Genomic DNA, 21,630 nt, shown 5'->3' on the forward strand with positions numbered 1-21,630 from the left:
CCTGTAATTTGTGCTACTGATTATAACCCTTTAAGCCCAACCATTCAGCCAGTTTTCAGTCCAACTCTCTATCCACTTATCCAGCTCATACTCCATTAACTTGTCCATGAGGATGTTATGGGAGAGAGTGTCAGAACCAGGTGATGCTCCAAAATTGCTCTGGTAAGATAAGAAACCTTTGAAGCCCATCTAGTGTAGTCTCTTGCTGTAAGACTGACTAGGACCCAACCCACCATTTCACTTCCAGAATTTTTTGCAGTCTGTGGTTCCTCTGGAGGTGTGTGGAGAGGTGGCAGTGGTAATGGAGGTATGGCAGGAGTGGGAAATAACCACGGGGTGTATTGAGGGAGAGTGATGCTCAGCCCATGTGGTGGCTAAGAAAACAGCTCCTCTGGCCGGGAAAGAACTGACCTGTCCCACAAGCAGGGTGCCTGGAAGAGCAAGTCTGTTCCCCATCAAAATCTGTGGCCACATTGCTTTTCATCATTTTGTTTTTATGAGCAAATGCAGAGTGGAAAAATCTGTTTCAGCACAGAGCACCATGGGGTCTGTCATAACCTTGTCCTTGTTTGCTGAGGGAAATATTTTTGGGTTTACAGGGTATGGGCAGCTTCTACCCCTGCATTTTGGCCTGCAAAAAGTCTCTAGAGAAAGCTGCTGTTTGACATTCCTCTGTGTGACAGTGGGATGGGGTTTAGCAAGTGGCTGTGGGGATGGCTGGAGCAGAGCACTCTCTGCTCCGGTGTCCGTCTCCCTCTCGTGGTGTGTCTCCAGCACAGCCACATGTGCAGCTATGGAAATCATAGCAAATACTTATGTCTCCATTTTCAGAGGGCTCCCTGGCTCTGGCACAGTTCAAACTCCCCATGCTCTGGGCTTGTGTGCTGCTCTGTAAACTGCTGCTGATGCGTGCTCCCAAAATGAACAGTTTTCCTAATGCACACACATCACTTCCCTCCTCTGCCTACCTGCTCTGGAGACCCATTGACCTTTCTGTCCATCCTTGGTATGCACTCATGACTCACTTACTCAGTCTATGCAGCTCCAAGGGTGCATAAGTGAAACCTGGAAACCAGCTTATTGATTAAGAGCAACAATCTCTGTTTCCTGGGATAGGAGTGGGGCAGGAATTGGTAGAGCAGGTTGTAGGTGTTTTATGGCCAGAGTAGGGTGTAAAAAAACTCTCTAGTCTCATGGCAAATAGGTGCCAACTTTAGGCAGAGTTTCAGGCTCCATTCCTGCAGGCTGATGCTCTGAACACAGGAGTGCTGGGGTAGCAAACAACACATCTATTTCAGCTGCAGATTTTTCAAGGTGTTTGTTCAAAACGCTATTGCCAGTGACAGTGGAGAATTATTTGGAAAGGAGCTAGTTAGCCAAGGCCAACACGTGGTGGTCCAGCATCTAGGAGATGAGGACCTGCCATCTTGCACCACTTCATTCACTGGTGGAGAGGTGCCCACGGTGTCCAGCTTAAGAAAAGTCTCTGAGACCCCAAGAGAGACCAGGTAGTCATCTCTCTCATGAAACCCAATGAAACACAGGTCAAAGAAAAGCGAAGTGCATTCATCTGGCTGGCTCCTCTTGTCAGGTTCTGTGTTCCCAGTCCTCTTTCCAGGCAGCACTATCACTTTTCTTGTCAGTAATGGGCATTTCTCTAGGCTGGCCTGCATACCTGTGGAAAGGAGACTGAGTCGGAAGTATCTACTGAACCTCCACTGGAAATCCTTCTTCCCCCTTACCATGATCCTAACTCCAGTTGTTTACTGTGGCACACTAGCTCCCAAGAGAAGATAATATTCACTTGGGTTGGAAGACACTGGCCTCTTGTTTGGTCACCTTCTGGTCCTCTCTTCTCTCCCTGCCCTGTGCATCTGTTCTGCAGGATGCCTGGCACTTGGCATGATCCTTTTTGCTTCTTTGCCCTGGGACCCAGGAGCTGATGGGGAAAAAAGCTCTCTGATTCATGCATGAACCTTAAGGTGTCTTGTTTTTCTGGCCTTTGCAGATTGGATCACCCATATTAGAATCACAGCATATTAGAATCACACAGAGAAGACCTTTGAGATAATTGAGTCCAACCACTACACTGAAACAACCTGATATACTAGAGGGGTTTGGAAGCCTGAGGTTGACTGTGCTGCTGTATTTCAGTACAGAGTGGAAACTGAAACTGAAGCAATTCTAAATTTCAGCTTCAACCTCCTCTCCTGTTGTCCTGGCTCCAGGGAAATACACAAATCCAAAGGGGCTCTTTGTCCAAACCCACCTCAAGGCTGCAGGATCCCCACAAGAATGACAAAGGGGATGACTTGCCTCATTTCTATGGCACAAGGCAAGGTGTTTTTCTGCTTCTGCATTCACTTTTGCATTTTCAGAGTCAATTCCCTCAACTTCCCTGCATCTATTCTCAGCTTAATAAGGTTTCCTGCCCTTTCTGCATCTTTTGGCCTGATGATAGGGTTGTGACTCTCACCCAGGGCGTGCCTTCTCTTGAGGGAATAATGCATTCTCACAAGCCTATACATTTTAGGAGATGAATGTGTTAGGCCTTAGCAAAGAGCAGAATATTGTAATACTTCCAACAAGAAGCTCTTTCAGCCTATAAATCCCAGTGATTTTCTTGCCAAGTAGTTCTTAATAGAAGTGGCAGATGCTGTACATAAGCATGGTTTGCAGATCTGATCAACGAGAGAAAGAGGACTGCTGTCATCCAGAAATGAACAATCAAACAGTGGAAAAAATTGAAAATAAATAGTTGAAATTACTTATTGAAAATAATAGGATAGAGGAAAAGTTTCACTGGCTGTGGATGATTATGGGATCTTGAAAGCAGTACTACAGAGCAACATTTTCATGCACATGCACACCCAGGCATAAACCCATTTGCAGTAAAGATGCACATTTTGCAGTAGACAAAAGGAAAAAAAAAGTCATATGTGTAGAATAACTCAATTTCTGGGAAGGGAAAATGGCCTAAACATGATTTAATTTGCACAAGTGAAATAAACTCACTTGACTACAGTAAGAAACCATTGTTGGCTGACAGTTTGTCATCACCTTTGCCTTTTTGGTTTCCTCCACAGCCAGGATGTCTTTGCCTGATTTCTGGCTGAGTGGTTTTGCAGAGCAGAGATTTGTGGATGATAGAGCAACAGAGCTGTCAGCACTAAGCTGAAGTGAGGGAAGTGTGGAGAAGCAAGGTCAGGTGCAGGCTGGGATGTGCAGGGGAAAAAAGGCTCCAGATCATCCTAAGTTACACAGGTCTAGGATGTCTTTGTCCCTCTGTCTTTGCCTTTTGCAATTCAGTGCACAGCACAGTTTAATCTGCAGATGCTGAGACGTGCTAAGCAGCCAGAAAACCTGTGCATTTTGGGTGGGTGATGTAGCTGGACGTTTTTGGAAGGGCTTCCAAACATGTTTGGTGCTTCAACCCTGTTGTGCCGTGTGAAGCTGCACATTTTGGGAGCAGGGATTTGGATCTGCCTCAACTCTCTATGCAGAGGGCTGTCCCTGGAGAAGGATGTGAGGATGCAGTTCCATGAGAGCTTAAGCTACTTAAATTCATCGAGGTAATTGGGTGTGCTCAGGAGCTGCTGAGTGAGCAGTCAAAGATTCCCAAACTCATTCCCAGGCAAAAAGTGGCGGAAGAAACCTTTGCTTCCCACAGAGGTCTTTGCTTCCCCAGGTCTTCTTATCCCACCCCTGGGGTGTGTGAATTCCAGCTGTGGCAACAGCTGCAGGAGTCTGTAAAAGACCCCCTGAGAACTGTAAAATCAACTGCAACCAAGAGCTTGTTTCCTGTTTGAACTCCTTCCATCTTCCAAATTAAAACTGTTGTAGGGGAAGTGAGGGGGTAGTGTTCAGCAAATAGATCTCACCCTCCAAGTGGTGGTATTTCTGTAACCCTGGTAAAAGTGATCTACAAGAAACCTGAGTCAGTCTGTGGTGTTGGTCAATGTGCCTGTTGTTGCAGATTGGAGATATCTGGCACAGATGGAGCACAGAGCAACTTCCCAGCAGCTGGAAATTTTAGGGATTTGTCTTATTCAGACAAATTTTAGAGTGTTGTTTTTTCCAGCTTGTAGTGAGGCCTTGTGTTGCTGGAGTGCCACTCTGGAGACATTTCAGATTGTACATTAGGAAAAATTTCATTATGGAAAGGGTTGTCCAGCCCTGGCACAGCCTGCCCAGGGCAGTGGTGGAGTCCCCATCCCTGGAATGATTTAAAACCCATTTAGATGTGGCACTTGGGCATGTGGGTTAGTGGTGGCCTTGGCAGTGCTGGGAGGATGGTGATGATCTTAGAGGGCTTTTCCAACTTAAATGATTCTGTGAATCAGGAGGGAAACATCATGCTCCAGCAAATAGGGTGCTCCAGTGAGTATGACAGCATGGCTCTGAGCTCTGCTACAGATAATGCCCACTGAGAAACCCTTTCCCTCCACATTCTCTCAGCGCAGCTTTGCTAATTAGTCATGAGGAGTGATTAACAGATAAGTCATTCTGGAGCCACCAATACCCAAGCCAGGATATCTAAAGGCCTTGACCCACGTTTTTCTGTGTGAGTTCTGTGACTGATCTTGTCAACAGAAGCCCCTATGTCCATGGGAGAAGGGCTGTGAACTTCCTCTCGAAGAGAAAAAAAACAATTATTTTTTTTTTTTTACTTTTAGGGGGTATAGAGTGAATACAAGAGTAAGAAACATTGTATTCGTAGCAATAAAGTAAGCATTTTTCTCAGAACCACATAGCATATGTACTGCATTTACATTGGACTCCAGTTATAACATAATTTTCTTCTTTGTCCCCTGGGGAGCTCTCCTGCAATTCCTTCACGTTACTTAGTCTGCTCCCACTTACCTCTGCTTTTTAATTTTTGAAGGCAAATATTCAGGGGGCTGGTTTTATGTATGCCACTGCCAGTCCAGGTGTTAGTTTGTACAGGAGCATTTATTTAATTTTCTGTGGGAGGTAAGCTGGACGGAGTGACCACTCCAGCTATAGAAAAGGCTTTTATTTTTTCTTTAATGGGCCTACTTGTTTTATGTTAGATCTCTGGGAACTGTCTCAAAATTATTAGTCTCCCTGAAGACTGTACATTTTATTTCTCTTAATGAAAAATGTTATAGAACTCAATAGGTAGCAGGCTGCTGGGCTACCACTGATAACTTCAGTCAGTGCATTTATTGTCTGCTGCTCCCTTACAGGAGACACTTGATTTGTCTTTCCTGTTTTCAAGAATTATTAGTACTGGCTATAGTTACTCAAATCTTTTGATTAGCTAGAGACTTAATAAAGCTGTTTATACCCTATTTTTTATGGAAGACTTCAACCCTAGAAATTGCTTTACTAATTGATTTCAGGATGGATTTGCTTGTGGCTGAGGAATTAATGCCTGCAGTGGCACTTACATGACAAATTTTTTCCAATAGCCAATACTGTGCTTAGACTTCACCCTTATTTTTTAAGAAAACAAATAATATGCTGGGCATAACTAACCACAGTTGAGGTTCTTCTTCAAAAATATGGTTCTAGAAGTATTTTGCAGTATTTTTGCTAACTTTGTGTTGCTACTATTCAGATCTTTCTCTGATGCTTCACTGTGTATGAGCTAAATTAAACTGTGCAGAGCAGATGCCTAGATATAAGAAAGAGCTGTTTTTTGATGAGAGTGATCAGGCCCTGGCACAGGTTGCCCAGAGAAGCTGTGGATGCCCCCTCCCTGGAAACATTCAAGATCAGATTGAATGGGGCTTGGACCAACCTGGTCTAGTGGAAGGTTTCCCTGCCCATGGCCTGGGGGTTGGAGCCAGATAACCTTGAAAGGTCCCTTCAACCCCAAACCATTCCACAATTCTGTCACTGTATGAACAGGTTCCACTACTTTCTATGTGCTTCATGTTTCATTGACTGCTATAGGGGGAAGGTGTTCAGGCAGTTGTGTATCACCTTATGTCTTGTTCTGCCTTTCTTTGTTTCTCTACAGCAGCAGAAACATGGGGACACCCGTGATCTTGCAGTTTGTAGTTACCATACCAGACTGCCCCATTGTTTTGCTGGCATCCTGGCTCAAAGGGTATCTTGGCAGAGAGGGGAGGAAGCCTAAATTTTACCAGGCATCCCTGGAATGGTCTCACCTGTTCAAAAAGCACCTGAGCATAAGTGAGACTATGGTTTTGTTCACCAGGTTGAATTCCATCTTGGATGCTGCTTCTAGGGGACATTTAGAGGGGCTGGAAGATGCTGCTGCTGCTGTTGCTTTCTGGTGATAGAGGCACAATCTGAGTGTTTCTGGTCGCACAGTCTTTTTGGATTTTAAATTTTCGTGTCCTCTGGGTGCGCGATTTTAAACTGATCATTTAAAACAACTTTAGAATGAGGAAGCCTTTTCTGGCAGGCTTCCTCTGCAGAGGTTTTGGAAAAGGTTCCCAAGAAAAGCCCTCCTTAGGGCAACTGGTGCTCCCCTGTTTTAAGGACTTAGAGGAGGCATAAACTGGCAGTGTCGAAACACTGAAGACGCATGTGAAGACCCCAATCTGACACCCAAAAGACATCAAGGGGAACCTTTGACTTATTCATTTCTTATGGATTAATGGAAAGGATCTGCTCCCACAGGAAAGGGAGAGAATGAACTGCAGTAACTGCCACCAGCAGTAAATGTTTATCTCACTTTTCACATGGAGTTTTCCTATTTCCCACTGGATGCATGTAGGGATTCCGTCTTGCTATCCTGTGGTCAGCAGGAAAGAGATCTATTTGTAAGATAGAAAATTATTCAAGCAAAAGAAGAATGTTTGATCATTTCTAGCTACTCTCTTTTCCAGTCTGATTAAAGCATATATATTCAGACCTTCACTTAACAAGGAGCCAGGAGATGGCACCAAAAATGCTATGCAATCCGTAAGAATATTTACTTGTGTGTGTTGCAGCTCTTAAGAGGTACTAAAAGGGTTAGACATTGATGGGACACAAGAGAGGAAGAGATCAGTCTGTTTATTCCACTCTCAAATACACATGTTCTTAATTTGAAGTGCAGCTCTTGACGTAGTTCTTACATTATTTATTATTATTAGACACCAATGCCTTCTCAGCATACTTATTTTGTTAAATTACACCTCTGAAATTAAATACAGCCTCCTGTCATCTTTAATGTTCTTCTGCCTATTCTTATAATTACTATTGATAAGAGGTCACTTTCGAGTTAACAGCATGTGGATTGATAAGGCAGCTGTTATTATGTTACCTGAGTGCTTTTTGTAAAGCTTAGCTCAAGGGCAAAACCGTGTTCCCTCTGGACTGTGGAATGCTGAATCCCCAGCCTGCAGACCGCTGGCAAAGGTGGTGTTTGTGGCTGTGTTCTGTGCTTGGATGACGTCTGGAAAGCTGCCCCCAAACTGTGCAGTTGTGGATACTTGGGATCAGTGGGCGTGGCGGCTCTTGGGGGTGCACAGGGGGGTCCCTCCCGTGCTTATTTTTGAGTTGTCGGGGGGCTTCTGCTCCTTCAGTTTCTGCTCCTCTCTCCTGCTCTCCGAGGCCCTTCTCCTCATCCTCAGGTAGTAGATCCGGTTGGCTTCTGGGTAGGTGACTTTGGAGAGGGGTATTTTGTAGATGGCTGGGTTTTCCGAGTTGATCAGCAGGAAGAGGAGGGCGGACAGGCAGAAAGGCCAGGTGCAGACTGGCAGCCCGAGCTGGGGGGAGAGAAAACAGACACAGAGGTGATTTTGGTACTGCTTTTTGCTTTTTCCCTCTTATGTCTGCCTGTGGCTAAATTCTTGCATTTGAGGAGTTGGGAGAGCTTTCTCTGAGGGCAGGGTGTAATAGACTATGTATTCCTGACCCACCCCCAGTGCAGAATTCTCCTGTCTGAATCCAGAGATGCAGGCGGTGGAGGCTAAGTGTGAGCAAGGTTCCTTCTGGTCAGTGGAAGTCTGGGAAGCTCCTTGGCTACCAAATGTCAACTCAGCTGCTCACATGGAGGTATCTAATTTGTCTGGAGTGTGTGGGGCTACACAAAGCAGCTGACACTGAAGACCTCAGTCCTTTTGGAGGTGCAGCTCTTGGTGCTGGATGGCACCCAACACCAATATTGAAGCAACTGAATCAGGCTCCAGAGCTCTGATGACTGCAATGAAAGTCAAGACACTCATCTCACTGGTGGACATTTAAATTCTCTAATAAAAGAGCCAAATTCTACCCTCTCCGCTCTATAAAATGTCATGTATTGAGAGTGTTATCCACTCACTCTCCTCAACAACTATGTGTCACTGGCATTACATCCAACCCCAAATCCTTCTCTGTTTCCCCACCTCTTGACCTGACCTGATGTCTGCCAAAAGCAAGATCACAGGGAGAAAAAGTGGATGTCCTTTTTTTTTTCCTGATGCATCTCAAAAGAAGGTGTACTTAAAGCAGCCCATCTGCAGGGACCTACATGGTACTGAGTGGGTGCCAGATGAGCACATTTATTGCACGAAGCTGCTAGTTTTATTCTTTATTTTCTTTTAAGTTAGTAAATCAATTTTATTAAAGTATGGTTTTGCTTTAATCTCTCAGATCTTAAAGAAGAAACAAAGCCTGGCATTTCTGGCTTCACCCCTTTCTTGATTTGTCCAAATATAATAACTTTGTACTTAAGAGAACAGTCTCTCCCTCATTTTAGTTCTTACATCCAGTTCAAACTTTAATAATGTCTGTAGGGGTAGTTGTAGAAAGACCTTGGAAGAAGAAAGTGAAAATTTAGACCATTGGGAATTGCTAAAAGATATTGCTCTACTAAACATTTAATCTCAAACCATATGCTGTTGCTGGAACTCACATGCACATGCACAACCCTGCTGTGGATAACATGATACAAAGGTCTTTGAAATCTTATTATCAGCAATAGAGTCTCCAAGGGCACAATTCAGCTGACACAGAGTTTGTACAAGACCTGTCATCGGCTGCAGCATTCTCATTTCAATGCTGTCAAAGGTGACATAGAGAATTCTGAGGGATTTCCTCAACATTATGTCAGAAAAAAACCAAAACATGGCTCAAACAAACAAATAAAAAAAGCCCCCAATTATAAAACAAGGGCCCAAACTTACCACAGAGAGGGCATTAGCAAGAGCTGCTCCGGAGTAGGCACAAAATAATGCTGAGAAAAGAAGACCAAAGAGAGCTCAGGATGAAGAAATTATTGTTCAGTTCTCCAAAGAAATTATCACACACAGTAGCACTGTCCAAATGCATGGTAAAATACCCTGCCAGCTACCTGGTGTGAGGATTAATTCTACAGTTCAACAATTAGTTGAAATGTCCCAAAGTTGTGATCTCTTCTCCCAGGTAACAAATGATAAGACAAGAGGAAACGGCCTCAAGATGCACCAGGGGGAGGTTTAGATTAGATATTAGGGAAACTTTCTTCACAGAAAGGGTCATCCAGCCCTAGCACAGCTGCCCAGGGCACTGGTGGAGTTTTAAAGAGATTTTAAAGCCCTGTGGATGTGGCGCTTGGGGACATGGTTTAGTGGTGGCCTTGGCAGTGCTGGGGGGAATAGTTGTAGTCAATGGTCTTAAAGATAGGTTTCAGCCCAAACAATTCTGTGACTACATTTCATCCTCTGTGCTCTGTAGAGATGGATGGTGAATGAAGAACTCTGTTTTGTCATCACTTTGCAAGCGATGGTGGCATTTCTTTTATCTTTAATTACTTTTTACTTGACATGACTTGACCCATATGCAGAGGGAATTGCAGAAATTCTTCAGAAGTGTGGGACTGCTGAAATTCTCTGTCTTGTGCCTTCACACCACAGGCAGTCAGCAGTGGGTCTCCTTGTCCCCGGATGCCAGAGGTGGGAAAACAGGAGGAAAGGTCGGGCAACCAAGGACTAAGTCAAGGAATGAAAAGCTACTGACCAATCTAGAAACTGTGCTCAGGCCAGAAAACTACTGAAATGAAGATAACTGGAGGCTGGATGAATCTAAGGAATCTCTTAAATGGGAAATTTCTTTTATTAAGTTCTTCCCAGAGTGCCTGGTTTTGGCTGCTGTTGGAGGCGGGGTGCTTGTGTAGATGGATTTTAAATTGACCTTCTGCAACAGCTCTCTTCTTATGGCACGCTTCCTCTAATGATACCTATTGTTATGAAAAGGCTGCTTTTGTGAATCTGTTGTGGAATAGCTTATGTCCCTTTCACGAATGGTATTTCCACCCTTTCCAGATGTTTCTACGTTATCAGGGTCTAATGCTGTTCTCTCTGTACTCTCACTTGCACATTCAGGCTCAACGCTGCTGCCACCAGAGAAACAGCTCTTGCACAGTGCCTACGTTTGGTAGCTGCCCCTAAACCTGCACTACTCATAGGCTGCCTTGGCTGCACAAATTTTTGGCTTCCCTTTATGTAAGAGGTACTCACCACAGGCAAGTGACAGCAGATGCGTCTGCCAGGTCAGGGCGTAGAACATCCCCCCGACCGCGATGCAGGCCAGGGCACAGTTGTAATTGTGTAAGCCCAGGTAGATGCTGTCAAATGGGGATGCAATGCTCAGTGCTGCAAGACAAAAGGCAAGGCTGGGAGGTCAGGTACGAGAGGTGTCTGCAGGAGGACCCGTCCCTCTCTGGGGATCTGTCGTCTCTTCCCTCTTGATGTCTAGATGAATTTATCTGTGCTCGCGTTTGCAGTGTGCACATGCAGAAAAAGGAAGGTCGTTATTTTGGAGCTCTGATAGTGTACCTAGGGTTGGAATTCGGCCCACTCTTAAAGGCTTAATTTAGGCAAAACTTTCTGTGCATGCACTGAGCGTGTTGTAGTTGTTCCCCCAGATGACCTGTTGGAGGGTCCAGCCAAGAGAACCTTCTCCCCTGGGTGTCCTCCTTTCAGAAAGCTGTGCTCACACATACTGTTTAAACCTCATACATACCTTGATCCTGGATATCAGAGGCACAACTGCATGTCTTTTGTGGGCTTAAGCAGGGTTTTTCCATCTCTTCCTAGTGACCTTTGCTAGATGCAGTCTAGTTGCTAGAGGTGGTCACTTCATCAGTGCTGTGGAAATTCTCCACAGGGATGGGAGCTGATGGTCTGCTCCAAATCTGACCTCATAGAAACTTTTGCAGGATTCCTCACAGGCTTCAGCAGTCCCAGCCAAAAGGAGAGCACAATATGTAGTGCACAGGCCACCTTCATGCCACTCGTAAGATTAATGCATTTCCTGCTGTTTTGTCCTGATCTGTCCTCTGTTTCATCGCCATGTTTATCCCCAGATAACTTTCCCCTGACCTTTCTCTTCCAGGTTAAATATTAGACCTGTGCAAGACCTGCCATATGCTCCTAGGCATACAAAATCTGGACAGTTTTGTTTAAAAACACTGATATAAGGCAGCTCCAGTCTTGTACAAAGTGCTTCAAAGCACAGAGAACTTGTTGGACGACTGTGCCTTTTCCGAAGTTGTTGTCTCAGACTACACTTATTCCATCCTCTTTATTACCATTGATCATTTGAGTGGTATTAATGTTGTCTAACTTCAAAGGTCACATTCATGTTTCCTAACTTAATATTGTTTCTCTGGTTAGTGGAGACAGAGGCCATTTTTAGTAGCATTCATTTAGCTATTTTTTACAAATCCACAGCAGGATAGAGCAAATTGCATCTAGAAAAGCCTTTTTCTTTGCCTTGGCTGATCAGCTCTGTGGCAGACATCTGCTTATGGTGGTAATTTAAAACAATTGTGGAGGCAAGAGATCAGCTCTGAAACTCTTTTTCTAGGTTTCTTTAAGATCATCTCCATGGGATTCATCACACCCAGTGGCTAGAGGGTTAAGCAAGGTGGAACAAACCCCCTGCCTGAGTTACAAATCTGTTAACAAATTCAAAGCTCAAAGAAAACCTTGTTCTGTTCTTGCCTTCACTGTGTTGTGTGACCTTCAGTAGGAGCTTCCAAATTTAGAGGCAGTTGAAAAAGGAATGTTTCCCCAATTACCTACGAGCACACACAACTGTAAAGCCTAGACAGAGTCATGTAGTGGCTTGGATCAAGATATCTTGGTTGTAAAAATGACTTTGGTGAATATTTCTTACCTGCAATCATCCCCACTGTCGATCCAATTGCAGCATGTAAACAAATCAGTGGGGAGGAGATAAGCAAAGCCACAAGGAAAATGCCTCCAGTCCAGGGGTTTCCACAACCATACACTTGACCAACTCCAACTGGGATGGACTGTAGGAGCTGAAGCAGATGGTAGAAAAGGGCATGTTATTGTCTCTCTGTACCCTGAATGACACAGATGTTATTTTTTCCAAGCTATTGGCTGAAACGGAGAGGAAGGAACCCCGGCTCTGAGTTGGACTGTGAGTAAATCATGGAGTCATAGAACAGTTTGGGTTGGAAGGGACCTCAAAGATCATCTCATTCCAATCCCTTGCCATGGGCAGGGACACCTTCCTCTATCCCAGGTTGCTCCAAGCCCTGTTCCACCTGACCTTGAACACTTCCAGGGTGGGACAGCTGGCAATCTATTCCAGTGCCTTACCAGTCTCACAGTCAAGAATTTTTTTCTAATACCTGATCTAAACCTACTCTCTTTCAGCGTGAAGCCATTGCCCCTTTTCCTGTTGCCACCTGTTCTTGTTCAAAGTCCCTCTCCGTCTTCCTTGTAGGCTCCCTTTAGGTACTGGAAGGCCACAATTAGGTTGGCCCAAAGCCTTCTCTTCTCCAGGCTGAACAATCCCAGTTCTCTCAGCCTTTTCTTGTACAAGAGGTGCTCCATCCTTCTAATTAACTTGATGCCTCCTCTGAACTTGCTCCAATGTCCATGTCCTTCCTGTGCTGGGCCCCCAGGGCTGGAGGCAGCTCTGCAAGGGGGTCTTACCTGAGGGGGTAGAGGGGCAGAATCCCCCCCCTCCCCTGCTGCCCACACTGTGGGATCAGCCCAGGGCACGGGGGGTTTCTGGACTAGGTCATGTCCACCCTCTCCCCCACCAGAATCCCCAAGTCTTTCTCCCCAGGGCTGCTCCATCTGTTTCATCCACGGCCTGGACTGATCCCAGGAGTTGCCCTGACCCGGTGCAGCACCAGCACTTGGTTTTGTTAAACCTCATGGGCCACTTCTCAAGCTTCTGCAGGTCCCTCTGGATGGTCCTGTCCTTCAGATGTGTCACTTGCACCTTCAGCAAGTGTGCTGAGGGTGCACTCGATCCCTCTGTCTGTGTTACTAATGAAGATATTGAAAGCACTGGTTACCACTTGTCTCTAATGTCCATAAGTTCTCTGAGCTGTTGATCACTACCCTTTGGGTCAGTTACCCTTGTGCTGTTGTGGGAAGGTGACCCTCCAGATCTAGACCTGGGTGTAAATGAGTTTCTGTCGCTTTGGAATCCCGATGTTTCCTCTGAATTTTCGTGTTGCCACTTACTGTCTTGCTGATGTGTTTTTAACCCGAACTGGACAGCAGGAGGGCCTGTCCACATGTGCTTCTGCATTGACAGCATGTGAGAGACTTGTTTTGGGGCAGTCCGAGTTTAGGTGGAGTGAAAAGCTCAGTATCTCTGTTCCCTCAGGCTCCACCAGCCTTTCTTCTGGATCAGCCAGGAATCTTATGGCACTGGTCTCTTTGCACTGAATGATGTTTCTGTGAATTATCCTGGCTGTACATACCATAGTCATTCTGACCCACGTGAAAGCGTTGTCCAGAAGTGAATGCCTTCATGCTCACCTTTCTGTGAAATATCATGGATCTGTTGGTGGGAAGCTTACCAGTGGCACACTGATTGCAGACCAGGTGATGTTGGGCACTGCAGCTATAGGCTTGATGAGGGTGGTGGGGAAGAAGGGGTTGTAGTGTCCTGTGGCTGCCAAGTAGAGAGTCACTGCAATGTTGAAGGGCAGAGTGAAAACAGGAAGGTCCCATTTACTGAAGATGGATCCCAAAGCACTGGACAGGACGGGGCTGAGAAGAGGAGAAGAGACATGAATATAAATTTTGCATAACAATTATAGGGTGGAACATGTGGAACAATTATAGTGGTGGAACATTTAGAAATATCAGGTAGTGAATACCTTAATATGTTAGTCTGCATCAGACAAAGAGCTGGGGAATGCTGTTCATCTTTCTGAAAAAACTATCTAATCCATTCATGGATGGTGCAAACTGCACACCCTTCTCTCAGGACAGTTCCTCTGGTAGCTGTGCTGAGCTCAGGGAATCAGCAAAGAAATACATCTAATACAGCATTTAGATGTGGGTGGAGACAGGTAATCTGACTTCTTATTCAGGAGAAAATTTCAGCAGGAAGCAGAAGAGCCAATTTTGGGAATGCCACGTGAAAAACTGCGGAGAACTTTAGGTGGTCTAAAAAAGCTGCTGTCTTGAGTAGGCAAGAGGGAGCTGGAAATTACCTAATTTGCCTTTTTTTTTGTTTGTTTTGTTTTTTGTTTAAACGGTGTGAAGGATATCAGAAGATGGCTCTGGAAGAGAAATAAAGCAGAAGAGGTGACCAAGGAGGATGGAAAATCTTCCACTAAGGAACACAGAAATATTTATCATGTTAGACACTGTTTTTGGGGAGTGAGGAGTCCTTAGGACTCCTCAGAGTCTTACAGAGAGTGTAAGATGAAGTCACCAGTGTAAGAGACCTGTGAAAGATGTTGGTGCCAGGCATCACCCAGACCTTGACTGATGTTTGAGTGATGTCAAAGACAGTGATGTTACCGCGTGCTCCCCAGGTGCTATCCAAAATCACATGGCATTTTCTGAAAGCTGAGATTTGTCTTTAAAAAGAGCTTGATTGAATGTATTCAACATTAAAGTGTTTGGGGTGACCCTCAACCTGTTATTGACAGCACGCTAAAAAGCATTCAAACCTTGAAGTGCCATGACCTTTTCCAAAGTTCTTGTCTGTAGAACCTGGAATACAAACTTTGCCAGATCTCAGGATCATTTTCAGGACTGCTGGATTTCCGCTTGAAGTGTGTGTCCTACGTGATGGACTTTATGGGATCGTATTGGCAGGGTAATATATCATTTTTATGGGGCTCAGAAATCTTGTGGAAGAGAGCAAATGGCCAGGTCCTGTCCTTGATGGAAATGGCCTCTGTTCTGCTGCTTTCAGCTGAGCTCCTCTGATACAAGTGAGCTGAATAGCTTTTATGGTCCACTCCAAGCAGAAGTGGACATTGCATAGTTTGCAAAAAATCAATTTAAAGACTTAATTTTTTCAAGAAGCTGCATTTGAGTCCTAGAAGGTCATTAAGCTGGTTATAATAAAAAAAACCCACCCCACCCAAACTATTTGGCATTTCAAAAGCAACATCTTGTGTCCTGCTGTGTAGATGCTATCAGTGGGAAAAATGCTTTGTTCTCCTTGTATAATCTCAGATGAAGACTATTTTTTTCTTTTTGACAAATTTGGTTCCCAAAGGACTTTACAGATTTATTGCTTCTAGCTGTAGGAAAAAAAAAAATCAGTACTTCAGTGAAAATGGTGTCCTAATTTCTGTGCTGAAATACAAAGCTTCTGCCACTTATACATCTTGTCAGAAAAAAAGGAAACAATTAAAGAAATGCTGACTTCTAAAGCTGAAATTCAAAATATCAGTTAAAACATCACTGAACTGTCTAATTTTAAAATCTTTCAGCTCTACCCTCGAGTCTTGTGAACTAAAAGAATGAAGAAAAGTTTGAACAAAAAGCCTCAAGGAATTCTGGCAGATAAGACAAGCTAAACATTCTCGCAGCATGCACTGGGTTTTGAGAGATTGTTATAAAATGACCTTTGCTGAGAGAGACTAAAGAAATGAAATATATTAAAAAAAATAATCTGATCTTAAAAGCAGTGAAATCCAATAATGACTTGCATCTTATTGCTTACAGTGATTAAAATGTGACGAATTAATTTCAGCTAAGGCTGTTAAATAGATTCTGCAGTGCTGTTAGGGTCCATGTTTAAAAATGGAAAATTTAATCCTGGAAGGACATAGTCTGGCGTTTGGAGTTGCTTGGAGGAATTAATTTTGCTCATGACTGGTTGCATGTCTGTGAAGGGGAATATTGAATTCAGCCCGAGGGAGAGCACGGGGTCGGTTCAGCACCTGGGTGTGGAAGAACCATTGTGGTGTTGGGCACCATGACCTCCACCCCGAATGTGTCCGGTTCCTGAGGGATATTTTTGGAGAATTGGGGTGGGGCTGCTTTATCAACGTGCTGTAATCAGTGTTGCCTGTGCCCTCAGCTCCTGCCACATCCCTCGGGAGCTCCACGTGTGGATGAGCACATCATTCCACTGCCACCCACTGCAGGAGTTACTGGTGTAGGGCAGAGGGGACTTCAGTGTGTTCAAGCTGTTTATAGCCGGACTCTCTCCTTGAGAATTGTCCTTAGGAGCAGGGGTACTTACCAGGCCATTGATATAACTGCCACAGGAGGGAGAAGCCACCAGTAGTAATCCCCTTTGCTGGAGTAGACAGCCATGAGCAATCCCACCAGCATCCCGTTGTAGCCGTGCAGCCCAGCTGTGATGGCTGACCTGTGATGGAGATAAACGTCTGCAAGGTAGCAAGACATGGTGGAGGTGCAGTTTATAAGTGCCCTGCTCCCAGTGAAGGGAGGGATAAAGAAAGCAGTGAGATTGTTGATGTACTGTCTCTCACTGGCGTGTGGAAGGGGAAAGTTTGGGAATTTTTGGAGGATGGGGGGGGGTCTAGGGGGCTCCTTAGTGACCTGTAGGAGCTGTGTGGTTGTGACAGTTGCTATCAGAGAGAGTTAACCATCTGTTTTCATGAAGACAGACAGTTGTGGGGACAGGCTAGTTCTTCCTGGAGCACACCTCTGTCCTCACCCAGCTGCTTCCAAACTACCTGTAAGGAAAGCTGGTCTGCTGTCCTGAACGAGTGGCTATGAGCCACCAGTGGGCTCCAGATGTTACAACAAACCAATTTTTACTAAGTGTATGAGGATGTGAGGTACCACCTACCTGTCCTGACTGAGAGCCAGTGCAGTCAATGTGGACACAGCAGTTCCAGTGCAGCCCGTGAGCATCCACCAGGGACTCTGGAGGAAAAGCCCCACCAAAATGATCAGCCCGCTGAGGGGGTTGTTGACAAACATCACCTGAGAGGTCCCTCGCAAGATCCAGTCCACTAGCTGAACCATTAAGGGCTTGTCTGGAGGAGATCAAAGGAGAATGCTGTTGGTAAGGCATCATTTTAGCAAAGCACACTCATCCCTGCAGCTGCCTTCTGGCCACGGAACAGAGGTGAGGTATTAACAGGGGAAACTGCAAAGCTACTCTCTGATTCATTGTTATCTCAGTGTATTTTGCATCTGGCACTTGAAAACTAATAGGGATGGACTGGGCACTGCTATAAGATTCGTGGAGGGATTGATAAAAAAGTGATTTATTTATGGCGATCAAAAATAGTCAAACAACTGCTTGCATGGTAGATCACATTATATTCTGCTATAAGTTTAATGACGAAACAGGCCTTTTTTGGTGTATAATTCAGATGCAGAGAGGGACTCTGAAACTGGTTTATATGTAGACAGGGAAATATGAAAAGGAAACAATTTTACTGTTTTAGGAAGAAAATCAGCAACTGAGAACATGGTGGCACACTGTATGTAGGAGAGGGGGTCAAAGGTGTCTAAAAAGTATTTTGAGAGCTAAAGAACCTAAATTAAGAAAATAGTTATTATAACTTGGACCATATTTATGGCAAAGAGGCACTTTCAAAGAACAAAGAGTTATTGTTCTTTAGGGAAGGCTATTGAACCTGGACAGAGCGAACAAGGGCACCGAGCTCAGGTGCCCCAGGTGAGTGCAAGGGGAAGGTGGGATGAGGGCAGCCTGTCTGAGGGCATCTACGTACAGTGCTTCTAATGATCTCCTGGGGCAGAGGAGGGACTTGTAGCGTGCAATAAATGTTGCTGCTGGTACTTGGCTAGAAATTTTTTTTCTTCCTCTCTTCTGGGAAAACTGTAACCACTTCTGAACTGCTGTGTGTTATTAAACACACAGCAGGAGAATAGGTGCAAGGAGAATAGGTGAGAAAGAGGAGCTTGCATGTACAAAATGTTCATGTAATGTGTGTATGCAGCTCTCATCTTCCTAAAGATTTGAAATTAATTCTGTTAGCTTAGATTGTTAATTAGACACAGGATTAAGTGTCAGGCTACTTTTTGATTATGGGCAATGATTTATTCCTAAAAAACTCTTTCCAGACAGGGTTAAGTAGTAGGAATGAGGAGGAGTAGGAATGAGTTCCTAAGAGAAAAATGACCAGACTTGTCTGAATTAATTTTAATTCCTATTTGGTATTGAGCTGTGAAACACTTACCAGCAATGTGCTCAGATTCAGACACAAGTATTAACCATAAAAATTCAAATATAACCAGAGGACAGTGGCCAAATGTTTTCAAAATATTGAGTAAGAAAAGCTGTCTAAAACGCATGGACTGCTGCAGCAAAGAGAAACAGGAGGAGATGTTTCCCTGTGTCTGGGAATCACACACACTGCAGCCTGATGAGCCTGTCTGGAGCATTTCATCCCAACTTCTCCACCAGTGATAGCTGCTGCGCAGCTTGTCTGTGCACTTATTTCTCTCCCACTGCTGCAGTTGCTCTGCTAACAAACCTAGCCCTGATAGGGGACCCACAGTCTTATATAGCCTCTCAAAAACCCACATTCCTGGTAATTCTGGGTAACAGGGACCATCTGCTCATGCATTGTTCCTGTCTGGACATCGAACCTTTGAGATCAGTCTCAGTTTGCGTTTTATAGCATCGTAACACCCACAGTGCCTATTGCTGCCCCACAGCTGGTAACACAAGAGCCTTCGCCCACACGATTCCCATGTGGATGAGGAACAGTGGCTGGTCCAGAGCAGTTACAAACGAGACTCGATCCCTGGCCCTGACGTGTGATTCTGGGCACTGCTATAAGGAATGTGATGCTAATGACACATAACTCATTAAGTGTAAAAGATGTCTTTGGCCTGTGCTGAATTTTGCATGCAACCACGGTGGTGGAAAGAGGATGCAGTGGGATTTCCTTCCTGAGAATAAGGAAGAAGCCAGAAGTTTGCAATGAGCTTGGACCATGCTGCTTCTGCTCTGCCTCGGGGAGTGAAACAGACTCTCATGTCGTGCCCCAGCACTGAAAGTACTGTTGGCAACAGAGATGTCCCCAACCAGAGAGCCCCAAACACATCTCTGTCCTTACTTTTCATCCACTCTCCATATTCTTTCATTTCTCCTGTGAGATACCCAAAAACTTGGTGGATCCAATTTCTGCTTCTCCACAGCAGGTTCTGGGCTCTTGGCACCCGCCTCTTGTACATCTGCCTCTCACTGGAACAGTCAGTCACAACGATCTCACCGAGCTCCATCTTTTTTTGGGTGAAGGTGAAGGACAGCTGGAAATCACAGAGATGATGTGTTAGAAAAACCTTTTGGGTTGCTCCCTGACAACCTTCAGAACCCCATGGTGATATCTTTTTTCCAAAGATGGGATGTCTATGGAGAAGGCATCTGCCTGATGCACTGCTCAGAGTGGTGTGTGCTGCTGCTGCCCAGGGCAGTGGTGTCTGCTCTTGGGGATGTGGGCCAGGCAGTGACCTGCTGCTGTCATGGAGCTGCGGCACAGAGCTGCGGCACAGAGCTGCAGGGGAAAAGAGGGATGTGGCCCTGGTGCCCTGCAGCATCCCCCCATCACTCCAGCTCCTTTTGCAGCCCATGACAAGCTGCTGCTTTGACAGGGGACATGACATTTGCCAAGCGACTGAGTGGTACCTGTGCGCTCACCATGCTTGGCTGAGTATAGCTGCTCTGACAGCTACTGAGGAGGGAGACTGCTGATGTTTGGCCAGCAGAGAGCTGGAGGGAGGCAATGCAAATTGCCAGTACAGAAGCAGAGAGCAGGGGACAAGAAAATACTAGAGGAGAGGTTGAAGTGTGTATCCCTTTTGATGTTTTGAGCTGGTGCCTTCATATATCACCCCTCATTCCACATCTGCCTTTCATGGACTATTGAGAGCAACCCGGGGTAGCATCAAAGTATTGCACAGAAATCAGTATCCACATGTGGCTTTAGACAAAGATAAGCACCCTGGCTCAGGGCTGTGTGTATTTTAGTTAGCAGGTGAATATTCATCAGGGGTAGGGGTTTATTAATCTCACAATAACAGTTGCAGGGCTTCGTTCATTAAAAGTCCATTACAATATAAACTCTAAAGAGAAAATACACTACACTGCAGAACCTTAACAATTCTATGGTTCTATTCCATGTTGCCTATTTTGTTCATAAAATACTGCTACACTGCAGGTCACACCTGCAAAACTGCCTCCCTTGCTGCCTGAGGGAGTCTGGCATCAGCTGTGGGTTTTGCTCTAATGGTTTTGGAAAAGTGCGACTGAGTTTCTTCTAGCCCCAAAGCGGACTGCATCGTGAAGGGCTTGCCCCCAGTTCCGTGGAATATGGGCACCATCTTCTGGCGGGAGGCTGTTTTTGGGTAGCTCAGACAGGCTGTCAGCGTTAACGCCTGCGGCGGCAGCAGAACGGGCTGGGAAGGGATGCTCGGCTGCTGGGAAGGCTGTTCTGCAGAGACGAACACCGACAGGCGGATGGTAAGAAGATCTGTGGCTCAGAATGCCCTCCTAAGAAGGTCCTTGAGCATCAAAAGCTGCTTTCCCTTCAGCCCTGGCAGCGCGTCGCGCAGCGCCTGTTCCCCAGTGCTCTGGCTCTCCCTGCCGGCAGCTCGTCCCCACGGCAGCGAGAGCCTTCGGGATGACCTCAGCACCAGCCTGGGGAGGGATGTGCCGGCAAGAGGTGTTGTTGCTATGTGGAGGTGTGTAAACCATCACTCAGTTTGCGTGATCCTGTCGGAGGAGAATCACAGAAGGTTTTGAGTGGTCTAAAGCAAGAAATGCGGTTGTGCAAGGAGACTCCAAACCTTGAATCAGAGAATCAGAGAATGGTTTGCATTGGAAGGGATGTGAAAGAACATCACATTTCAACCCCTCTGCCGTGGGCAGGGACACCTTCCAATAGACCAGGTTGCTCCAAGCCCCGTCCAACCTGGCCTTGGACACTTCCAGGGCTGGGGCAGCCACAGCTTCTCTGGTCAACCTGTGCCAGGTCCTCACCATCTTCACAGCCAAGAATTTTTCCTTATATCAGACCTAAATCCCTTCTCTTTTAGTTTAAAATCACTCCTCCTTGTTCTGTCACTCCAGGTCCTTGCTCAAAGTCCCTCTCCAGCTCTCTTGGAGCCCTTTTAGGCACTGGAAGGGGCTCTAAGGTCTCCTCAGAATCTGCTCCAGGCTGAATAACACCAACTCTCCCAGACTGCCTTCATAGGAGAATTGATCCACTCCTTGCTTGTGAGTGTCTCAGGGGGTTGTAAGCAGCAGGATTCCCAGGTTCTGCACAGCTGCACTCAATGCAGGAACAAGCAAGGAGCAGAAGAAGAGGGGTGCAGTGGTTTTATTGCCCCTCTTGGTTTTCTCCTATCTGTGATCTGATTCTGCCCATAAACTGAGTCCAATCCCTTGTTTCAGTTTAAGGCAGCCTTGGTGACTGGCAGTTTTGGCTGCTTCCTTGTTGCTGGACAGGAGGACACTGATGTAGGGAACACTGAGCAGGAGTTACCC

General features: G+C 45.6%; 1 protein-coding gene across 1 annotated transcript in view; it reads right to left on the reverse strand.

Annotated features, from left to right (window-relative positions):
* Positions 1-6,985: 6,985 nt before the first annotated feature.
* Positions 6,986-21,630, reverse strand: part of LOC135406615 (urea transporter 2-like) — a 295,446-nt gene continuing 280,801 nt past the window's right edge. The window contains exons 3-10 of the mRNA XM_064640954.1: positions 19,202-19,394; positions 16,954-17,143; positions 16,378-16,506; positions 13,739-13,931; positions 12,064-12,211; positions 10,401-10,535; positions 9,090-9,139; positions 6,986-7,691 (exon numbers count right to left, since the gene is read on the reverse strand). Of these exons, the coding sequence (XP_064497024.1) occupies positions 7,422-7,691; positions 9,090-9,139; positions 10,401-10,535; positions 12,064-12,211; positions 13,739-13,931; positions 16,378-16,506; positions 16,954-17,143; positions 19,202-19,367 (1,281 nt within the window). The 5' untranslated portion in view covers positions 19,368-19,394 and the 3' untranslated portion in view covers positions 6,986-7,421. The remainder of the gene's footprint in view (positions 7,692-9,089; positions 9,140-10,400; positions 10,536-12,063; positions 12,212-13,738; positions 13,932-16,377; positions 16,507-16,953; positions 17,144-19,201; positions 19,395-21,630) is intronic.

Source organism: Pseudopipra pipra, chromosome Z (genome assembly GCF_036250125.1).
Source record: "Pseudopipra pipra isolate bDixPip1 chromosome Z, bDixPip1.hap1, whole genome shotgun sequence".
NCBI classification, from domain to species: domain Eukaryota; kingdom Metazoa; phylum Chordata; class Aves; order Passeriformes; family Pipridae; genus Pseudopipra; species Pseudopipra pipra.